The sequence below is a fragment of the Cynara cardunculus genome (genome assembly GCF_001531365.2).
Source record: "Cynara cardunculus var. scolymus isolate 2C chromosome LG 4, CcrdV1, whole genome shotgun sequence".
In the NCBI taxonomy this organism is placed as follows: Eukaryota; Viridiplantae; Streptophyta; class Magnoliopsida; order Asterales; family Asteraceae; genus Cynara; species Cynara cardunculus.
In genome coordinates, this window is record NC_037531.1 from 12816623 (window position 1) to 12827327 (window position 10705).

Genomic DNA, 10705 nt, shown 5'->3' on the forward strand with positions numbered 1-10705 from the left:
AACACAAAAATTTTGGTTAGTATTTGAACCAACCCCTATATATATATATATATATATATATATATATATATATATAGTACAAACCGTGCAAACCACCCTCATCCGTCGATTTCATTGTTTAATCTTATGAACTTTTTTCATGAAATTGTTTCATATAATACTTTTTTTTATGAAGTTGTTTTATATATGGTTATAAAATTATTTCATATGATACTTAATGAAATTTTGATGAAATTGTTTCATGTATTTCTCTAAAATTAAAATAATTAAGATGATGATATCTATGATTAACACCCTACATAATATAAATAATTAATCAACCTCTTATAATTGCAAAAAGAATAAACAAAATAAAAAATTATGATTTGTTGAATGAGGTTTGTACAATATATATATATATATATATATATGTGTGTGTGTGTGTATATATATATATATATATATATATATAGAAGAGTACTCTCACAATGCAGTGCGATACATCTTGATTTTAACGTTTCGTTTTATTTTTTTGTCTCTGTTGATATTATAACATGGTTTTATAATATAGTATGTACAAATATATATATATATATATATATAATATCAAACACTTGTAAATGTTATACACTTAATTTTATTGATTAAAAGATGCAAAATGATTGAATTTCCCCTCAATTAACGATGTATGCGTCAATGGAGATAGGGAAAATGGCCCGTTTCAAAGCCGTATGTACAAAATAAAATAGGGACGGATTTTAGATTCACTGAAAGACGGAGACGGGTTTCAAACTTTGGTCTAAGTATAGGGACCAAAAGTGTAGTTTACTCTAATTAAAAGTTTTGCAAAAAGAAAATGAAAAAGAAAGTGAGATACGATACGGTGAGTATCTAGAAGTCAAAAACTCTGGTGACCAGCAACTTTCACCTCTCGACAGCAACCACCAAAAATCCTATTTGCACGCGTTTTCTTATTAATTTCAGTCACGAACCAGACACCCGTCTTCGATCTATCATCCACCATCACCTATGGCGGAGGTATCCTACCTTCAACCCCATGGAAATGATGATGACGAGGATGACGATGATGATGATGAAGAATACGATGATAGGGACGAGGTTGTGGTATCCTTCCATCCCGATAACAACTGTTCTTGCGATCTTGATGGCTTCGATCTTTACCCTTCGGATCTTGATTGCCTTTCCTTCGATGGTTTTCTTTGCCACACCGATCGAAACCCCACTCGAATTTCCCCCAACGAGGATGATTCCGTCCTTTTCGACCGAGAGAACCAGATGAATTTCGTAATCGATATGTTTCACCAGCGCGTTGAACAATCGCAATCGCAATCGCAATCGCATTCTGCATCACCTGTGATTATAGATAGCGATTCGGGTAACCTTGATCGGAGCCTTGGGCCGATCGGAGGGAATGAGGGACCGGATGCGAATGATTTGGGGTTAGGGTTAGGGTTCCCTGTCGAAGTTAATAATGAGCGTAATAATGGTGATGATAATTCAGGGTTTATGCTTGCTGATTGTGGGGATGATTTCTTCGTATCCAGGAGAACTCTCAATGCTCGATCGGAATCAGAAAATCCGTCTAACAGATCAGTTGGGCCGGAATACATCATGGAGGGTTTCCGGGTGCCAGATTTGGGGTCGGATACTGATGTCGCCGGAGAAAACGATATTGATTTCGCGACGGATGCTGGTCGTGACGTAGAATCAAACCTTCGTCTTTCTTGGGATGCTTTTCAGCTAGAAGATGATAACGATAGAGGCAATCAAGATTTCGAATGGGAAGAAGTCGATGATCGGATAGACGACAGAGAAATACTAAATATGATTTTCGAATCAGAAGCCGATGATGATCTTTCTGTTCTACCAGATATCCCTATCGCTACCCACGAATTGGAAGAACAACAGCCAGATACATCTTCTTTGGAGTGGGAAGTCTTGTTGAATGTCCACAATCTTGAAGGAACCCAAGATTTAGCAGGTGGTCACTATGATGAATACAATTATGCAGAATATGATATGTTATTTGAGCAATTTGCAGACGCCGATGTATCTTCTTTGGGGCGACCACCGGCCGCCAGAACAGTGGTGGAGAATCTTTTATCCGTGGTGATGACCGAATTGGATCTTGAAAAGAACGATGCACTTTGTGCTGTTTGTAAGGATGAAATCGGAGTTGGGTTAATGGGAAAGCAGCTTCCTTGTGGTCATCGATACCATGGGGATTGCATTGTTCCATGGTTAAGTATTCGGAATACTTGTCCTGTTTGCCGCCATGAGTTGCCGACGGATGATCTTGATTATGAACGCCGGAGGGCAGAAAGAGGTGCCCGTGATCGTTAAGGTTTGAAAAGGTGAGATATGGTTTTGAAGTTATATATATATATATATTAGGCTGTGAATTGTAGATGGTTTTACATAGAACAGCTAGATTTATAATGTGTTTTTGTGTGAATTATATGATTGATAGGCAACCTCTATGGGTTTCTTTGATCAAAATGATGGGAGATTTATGAGCCTCAATTGCAGTGAACAAATTGGTCATTTGGACTTGTTTCATGGGTTGTTTGATCTTTTGGCATAGAGTTTTTTTTAGGCAAATTTTTGGCGATTTTGTTCTAAATAGAGTAGAGTATGTCGCTATCCTTGGCGATTTCGTTCTAAATGTTTGATTCGTGATGCCCATGTTTATCTTCAGCTTTCAGCTTTATCTTTCATCTCATTGTTCAAATGATAATTGATTAAGTAGCCATTTACCAAATGGATTGTTGGTAAGCATCTTAAACCCGGTAAAAGTATTTTCTACTCACTTACCAGATAAGATTCTCAATCCTTGCTATGCCTCGTTCTGTGTAAATTCTCGGTTCTTACCATGCTCAATCGGTAAGGTAAGTGATATTGGTTTATCTTACCCGGTAAGTGTTTAGTAAACGGCCGTTTGAGTGTGGTGCCCTCTGAACATTAATACTACCACATATTGCCTGGTTCATACTTTGGACGTTGACGTATATATAAATATAATAGAGCCTCTGTGGCACCTTCAGAAACGTTTGAATTGATGGAAGGAAGTGGATTATCGAAGCTACTTTGCCATGGAAGTAGAGGGTAACGATGGTGGGAGCAGCCAGTTATATAAAAACAAATTTCTTGGGCAGGGGTGTAAACGAGTCGAGTCAAGTAGTAGGTTAACTGAGTCAAGTTCAAAGAATTAATGCTAGGTTCGAGCTCGATGAGATCGATTAACTTTTTCAATGTAGGGCTTGAGCTCGAGCTTGAATATTTTTTGAGTTATCGAGCTCGATGCTCATTTATGGGTTCGAACTCGCGATTGATTAATTCGTTTATCGGCTTGAGCTTGATAATTTTTATATTTTTATTGTATGATTAATAAATATATGAGCATGTTTGGCTCGAAAAAATTTCAAATGGCTCGTTTCGGCTTAACTCGATTCAAAAAATTGAATCGAGTTTTTAAACAAGCTGAGTTGAACATTAATGTTATAAAGCTCGGCTCGTTGAGTTAAAGGAGTTCTATTTTACATTCAAGATCGACTCGAGTTCGAGAATTATTAAGCTCGAGCTTGAGTTGAACGTTAAAAGCTCGGATTGTTTACACCCTATTCACCGGTCCAGGTACAAGATACTGCCATTATCGTGTGGACGATTAGGAGTCGGTTCAAATAAAGATTAAATATCGTGAGAATGTAAGAAGTGAAAATTCATATGTTAACCCATTAAACAATTCGAAAAAATCTAATTGAAGATGTATACATGGGAATCAACGTTACAAAGTATTCATATGCATCTTCAAATGGATTTTTCCAACGATAAATTGTTATAAAAATTCATATGTGAATCAACGTTAACTTCAAAATTGTTATAAAAATAATAAAATGATCAAAATACTCTTGTTACGGTATTTTTATATTTTACAACGGTGATAAAATAGCAATCAGCATCGTGTGCTCTAACGGTGCAATAGTGGTTCACGGTCTTGGGTGTAATAGTTGTGGTAGCAGTCCTACTCTTAGTGTTTAACCCGGACTTTTGTTTAACAGTCGACAAGTTCATGAATTATACGACCTCTTTTGCTATTTCCTTTGTGTGAAACTTGGCTTCTTTACGTTTAAAATGTATACTTTTGTTGTGTTTATGTCTGTGTATATGTATAGTTCTAATAGACCGTTGTATCACAATGACAACCACTATATCGAATCACGATTATGGCCGTTGTTTTGAATTTTGACCGTTGTAACAGCATAGGGTAGTAATCCTTACAGACCTAACGTCTACCCCCAATGAGTAGAGTAGTTGTCCCTGGAAAGACCCTCGGCTTGGGAAAAGCGGCTAACAAACGTGTCAATTTCCGTGCAGCAACAAGGAGAGACTCGTAAACAAATCCGTTGACTAAGTCTCACTATAGATGTCAAGAATTATGAATCAAACACATGATGACCACCAGAAACAGAAAATGAGAATAATAGGATCAAAGTTACTTCTCCATCCACCTTGAAGCAAAAAGTAGACCTTAATAGGTTCAGAAAATGCAGCTTTTATGCAAGAATAAGAACTGGTTTATACCTTTTATTGCTGCAGTGGAGATTGAAGACAGCCAGTGAGTTCAGAAAGACACCAGTTCCTGAATATGTTATACAAACCAACCACTGAGAATGTATTATTTTAAACAGTGCTCCCATAAATATTACAAAAACTGCAAGTTCCAATATTTCTAATCAAAATGATACATCAAAAACATATCTAATGACAATAAACTAGCAACTCTTCTTGTTGTTCACATTTTTACTTGAAATATAAGATTGATGATATCTATGAAGTGGATGGTAACCACTAATGAGAGGATACATTGAGTGAAGTTGAGTTTACTGGGAGAATTTTGTGATCAATTTGTCAACGTGGATGAGGATGTCGTCTATGCGAGGCCGAACTGTCGCTTGAGGCTGGATCATCCATGAAACGAACTGATGAAGGGCTTCTGGATATGATGGTTTAGGGGTCGTTGGCCATTTTATCTGTGCATTTATGATAGCCAGCTGCAAGCTTCCTCCTGACTCCCCTAGTGCATACTCAAATGGAGAAACACCATACCTGTTAAATATGGCATAGAATAGATTGATATCTATTAGATTCTCACTTTCTAGTCCTACTCAAGAGTAATATATATCTACTCAGCTGTATTAAGTTAAAGGCGATAGAGAGAATTCGATCTTTAGAATGTCGAATGTTGACTAATCGACAAAGTGCTTATCAATTTAAAAGAAGAGGAAGGAATGTAAAGCATAGAAAAAAAGAAAGAAAAGCATGCTGGTTACTAAATAATCATGTAAAAGAATGAGGTTAAAACGGGCTCGTCACCTAGCACCCGCCTTGTTTACATATTTGTTCTTGTAGTAATTGGATACGACTATATGATGAAGGATCTTGTGAGAAAAAGAGTAAAGGTGAGAAGCATAAGAAGGGATTTGGACCCTTGATCACTTTTAATCTCACCCCCACCCATGAATTGCGCTTCTCACTGGAACTGATTCGGTACATCTCATTCGTGTTGATCTTCAATTAGGATTGATCCAATGGTGGAGGTCCCTTCTTACCCTGAACCCAACCCACCAACTATATTCCATCAAGAGTAGGGATGACAATAGGGTAGGGGTTATCGGGGGCCTCGATCCCCATCCCCACCAGGGAATCGAGGATTTTACCCCATGGATACAATTTATTTTTTTACAAAATATCTTTTTATATATGCATATACATAAATGTCAATTTCACGTTTTAACGACATAGCATGCTAAACCTTTAATCAAACAAATTTTTTGTTCAATTTGTAAAAGAGTAAATAAACATAGTTCAAACACAAATATATCAATTACAATACTTAATGACTGAAATCTTATACAATATACATCCACATTGTTATTCCATTCGTAATGATTGATTATACTTATTATATAATATATTTATATACTCCTTAGGTTTGTCATTTTATTATCATATTTATCAAATATATACACAAAAAATTATTATTAGTATTCGGGGTCGGGGACGAGGGGTATCCCCTTCCCTAGATTATAAATTCGGGGATTCCTCATCCATGAACCCATCCCCGGTCAACTTGGGGATTCTCCGGTCAAACCGGGTTCGGGTATCAGGTCCATTCAGATATGGGTTATTTTTGCCATCCCCTAATCAAGAGGAAATACAATGTGGAAACTTGGAGGAAAAAGAGTCCTTTTAACCAAATAGTGCCTAATTCATTTCAGGGTACCCAAATGAATGGAATATTTCACTTTTGCAAAAGTTTCGACTACCGATCCAAAATCAGACTTTTGCCATTAGTAGTTACAAAATACTAATGTATTTCTAGATTAAAATACTGTCATTATGCAGTTGCCTACTTCAGGCGTATGTTCCTAAGATTCAATTTGCATTCTCAAGTTATGAACAATATTATCCTACCTGTATAAGGGATATACTGGGTTCGTTTTGCTTGATTTGGTTTAAGTTATGAACAAAACTAATAAATCAACATCACATAGAAATGAAGAGTACAACCAAGTTCATGCATAAAAAACTAACTCGTTGCAAAGAGAAGTGAGACTTACATTATAGCATACAAAGTGCAACCTAAAGACCATACGTCAGTCCTTTCATCAATGTCTGCATGGCTCGGGCAATCCCACAATTCAGGAGATCGGAAAGGTGCTGAAACATGCTCAGCTGCCCATTCCTAACCAACATATTAAACAAAACGTTACTCAAATAGTTCAAAGTAACCTACACACTTAAGAAATATTGGCTGGGAAATGTTTTTTGAAAGATGTAGACAGCACCTCAGATTAGAAATAAATTTCTAATTTTCAACATATTTGAAAGCAAAACACCAAGGGGCCGATTACTAAACACTTTGGTAAGCGCTTACCAGTTCAATTACCGTCCTGGGTGAACATAACAATGACCGGGAATCTTACCCGGTAAGAGGGAAGGCAAGGATCGAGAGTCTTAACCGGTAAGTGAGGGTGATGACTCTTACCCGGTGAGCGCTTACCGGGTTATAAACGCTTACCATCAATCCATTTTGATGGCTTGGAACTTTATCCATAAGTAAACAAGAGTGATAACTCTTGTCGTTAAACGCTTACCCGGTAAGCGTTTGATAAACGGCCCCTAAACCAACCTCAATCATGAGTCAACCAGTATAGTATACCCTTTTGGTATTAAAGAAAATAGGTGCAGAGGTGTAATACGCAGCTTCTATCAGGAAAACAAATTTTATAAATCTGCATGCCATTTTAAAAGAGGGAATATGGCAGATATGCGACTAAGAGGCCAAGACTCAGTTCTCAGGGGTAAGAATTGGGAAATTATTTGAAAAATGTAAGGAAGTGCAGGGGATAGAACCTGCAGCTGGAGCGCCTCTGATCGAGAGCGGATCTGCCTTCTAGCAGGACGAGCACTTCCAAAATCCATCAAGACAGCCAATGGTGGCTGCCCTTTACGATGTGTGAGAAGGACATTTCCAGGTTTGACATCGTTATGCGCATATGGAGTTTCAAGATTATGCATATGCTTAAGTCCTGCACAAAGCTGCAAGCCTTTTTTTCAGTACATAACAAAAACATCTTCGATTCAGATCACAAAATCATGTCTTTCAAATATTGGCAATTATATGTTTGATGATTGTTAGAAGTGTTCACAGACATATATAACACACGCATGGAAACCAAATTGAAACAGATCTCTTGACTTGCATACAAGAATAGAAAGTATGAAGTTGTATAAAAAAATTTAGTTACCTGACGGAAAATTTCGAGAACATCAGAGGTAGAAAAGGACTCCTTCTTAGCTTGCATAGCTTTTGCATGGTCCAGCAATGTCCCATCCAAATGGACAGGAAATAATAGATATGCTTCGTGCGTCCAAGTTTGTTCTGGTGTGCCCTAGCAAAGAGAATATAACTTTCTTATGAATACGACCATTTAAGCTAAACTTCTCAACCCACAGAGTAAACACAACATTCAAGGGTATAACTCGATTTATGTTAGTTGTTCCAGCAATCTTACTTCATCTTTTTCTGTGTATGAAATAGTCACTGTCAAAGGACATATGTTGATATCTCTTTCCAGCTTTCAAATGAAGCACCTTCATTTTATCCTACATTTCCCTGTGATTCTTTTCTTTAGACATGTTAACGGAATTCAATTTATTTTTTGTAAAGTGTTTTTAAAAGTGGGTAAATTTTTTAGTTTTTCTTTAGCAGACCAATTTTCTTCTCATTAAGTTTCACAGGAATATACTGGCATCCAACTCTAAGACCAGCTCACTACATGAACTGTGAGATATAAAAGTAAAGAGAGCTTTGAGTGTACATTTTGTTCAAATGGACGTTGATTTAGCTTTATGCCATGTTCAAATGATGCTATGAATCTTGGGAAGTTTTGGATCGAATTGAATATACTAAATTCTTACATCATCCAGGAATTCGGAACACAATCATATTCTATTTCAGTGGATATATCATCCAGGAATTGGATGTTGAAATTCTTACATCATCCAGAACATCTAGATAACCTAAAAATTAATAAAAAGCATTTCTTGAGCAACCCTTTTCGTACCGTGATACGACTTACTTATAAGGAGCAGTGATGAATTTCTGATACAAATGCTAAATTTGAGCTAGGCAACATATATAGATGATCTTAAACCTTGAGGGCCAGCTCAACCGGCAAATAAACATAGGCCTTTGGGTCCTCCCACAGATCACCAATTAGAGTCTATTCAGGGCCTCTAGGTATTTTCCAGACTATTATCTTCAATGCTTCATGGGATTAGTCGGGCTGTGCGCAAGCTGGCCCAGACACCCACGGTTACCAAAAAAAACATAGATGATCCTAGGTGAAATTGAGTACCAGGTATGTTATATATCATGGGATAGATACAGTTTTTTAGCAAAATGGTTGTCAATCTGAAATCTACTCTAATCTGAATGAACTTTATTTGAATCTTTTAAGCACAAGTTAGCCAACTACGAGATCTATCATCAAATGATAAACACCCTTATGATCTTGTACAAAGATAACAACTTCATATAATCCAAGATCTGGGATGTGAACAGCTCTCACCTTTACTGAAATAATGGCATGATCAAGTAAAGGAAGCAGATTTGGGTGGTTAAACAAGGACGAGATACGGATCTCCTCCTTCACGAACTGCAACTGTTCATTATTCTGAATTAAAACTTTCTTCATAGCATAAGTTCCATCATCTGCAGACAAAATCATTCCTTCAAAACCTCACAATTAAATCTCATTAAATCACCACATGTCACACAATTATATGAATCTATAAAGACGAAACCAGAGATCACAATGTGCAGATTTTGAAAACCTAAATAGGAATGCAAACTGGCGATTTTCGTTCATACCAGATATGTGAGAGGGGTCTTTGAATTTCTTAGAGACGCCACCATCGGAAGACTCATTGATAACCTCCTTAACTAGAAACACATAGGCAAAACCACCTTCACCGAGCTTCCGGATAATCTTGAAGCGGTGTTCGTTGATCCAAACATCACCGGCGGCAGAATCGTATAGGGCGTTGAGTCCCGAAAAAGAGCACCCCATTTTCTACCCTTGTCAATGGCAATGCTCCCTGTAATGCGAATCACCTTCTCTATCCCACACACTTGTCTTTCTTGATTGTTTGTTTCCCTTCCAATGAATGAAAATTTGGCGAAACGGAAACAGATCTGCCACGATCGATCTTTCTCTCTCTGAAATTAACGGGTCGATTGTTTTCCCTCTAGAAATAAGGACAGATGAATGGGAGATTTTGAGGGTGATTGCAAATTGTGCAAATCTTAGACAATCGTAGGCATGGCTGAGCCGTGTGGATCGAAAAAGGAAGAACACAAGATCCAAATCCCCTTGAACCAAGCAATTGTCAACTCTGCATTTACTCACCGACTAAGATTAAAGTGTGATTAACGTACATTGTTCTATCATCCCATTTTTCATTTTTAGTCCTTCAATTATAGTTTTAGTAAAAAAGGATCCAAAATGAACAATTCTATTACATTTTCATCCTACATATTTTATTTTTGTTGGCCTATATATGTATGTACTACTTAGAAATATCGCTATTAACTTGTTTTTACTTCCATTTCATAAAAAAAAAAATATCTAACTTGAATTAATTTATCATAAAGAAAATTTTTACATTTATCTTAAAACGGATAATATTTATTATCTATATCTATACTATATTATAAAGCATTTGGCTAAAACTTTTAAAAACTCTTAAAACTCTTAAACCAGATTTCATCTCTATCCGATTTCATCCCATATCTGAATTCGTGTAACTAACTGCAGATAAATACAATCAAATACATGATAAACATTTAATTTTAAATATAAAAAATCTAAAATATAATTAGGATAATCATTGAGTTCTAACATAATACGTTATCTTTATAGAATGTTATGTTATTAAACCAAAAATAAATTATTTCATTATTAAACTTAAATTAAATTATAAAAAAAATCTATACTATATTATAAAGCATTTGACAAAAATTCTTAAAAACTATTTTTTATGCGTAAAGTACTGTTTATTAATGCATATTACTTAAAACTCAAAATACAAGTAGATTGTGTGTAAGTATTAAAGCTCCATATCTGAATTCGTGTAA

General features: G+C 36.2%; 2 protein-coding genes across 2 annotated transcripts; one reads left to right on the forward strand and one right to left on the reverse strand.

Annotated features, from left to right (window-relative positions):
* Positions 1–930: 930 nt before the first annotated feature.
* Positions 931–2643, forward strand: LOC112511781. The gene has a single exon (XM_025117545.1). It carries the CDS (start codon positions 1009–1011, stop codon positions 2341–2343), a length of 1335 nt encoding a protein of 444 aa, XP_024973313.1. The 5' UTR covers positions 931–1008; the 3' UTR covers positions 2344–2643.
* Positions 2644–4616: 1973 nt separating this feature from the next.
* Positions 4617–9937, reverse strand: LOC112511464 (serine/threonine-protein kinase 16-like). Its single transcript, XM_025117089.1, has 6 exons — positions 9440–9937; positions 9138–9280; positions 7812–7955; positions 7417–7602; positions 6621–6745; positions 4617–5106 (listed from the first exon to the last, which is right to left on the reverse strand). The coding sequence occupies exons 1-6, from the start codon at positions 9636–9638 to the stop codon at positions 4881–4883; spliced, it is 1023 nt and encodes a 340-aa protein (XP_024972857.1). The 5' UTR covers positions 9639–9937; the 3' UTR covers positions 4617–4880.
* Between the last annotated feature and the right edge of the window lie 768 nt (positions 9938–10705).

What these genes read in the sequence shown, in the direction of transcription:
- LOC112511781 (XM_025117545.1), top strand. Translation starts at nt 1,009, where the DNA reads ATGGCGGAGGTATCCTACCTTCAACCCCATGGAAATGATGATGACGAG.
- LOC112511464 (XM_025117089.1), bottom strand. Translation starts at nt 9,638, where the DNA reads ATGGGGTGCTCTTTTTCGGGACTCAACGCCCTATACGATTCTGCCGCC. An exon ending in TTCTCGAAATTTTCCGTCAG is followed by an intron (nt 7,603 to 7,811) that starts GTAACTAAATTT and finishes AAAGGCTTGCAG; the next exon opens with CTTTGTGCAGGACTTAAGCA. An exon ending in CAGAGGCGCTCCAGCTGCAG is followed by an intron (nt 6,746 to 7,416) that starts GTTCTATCCCCT and finishes TATGTTGGTTAG; the next exon opens with GAATGGGCAGCTGAGCATGT.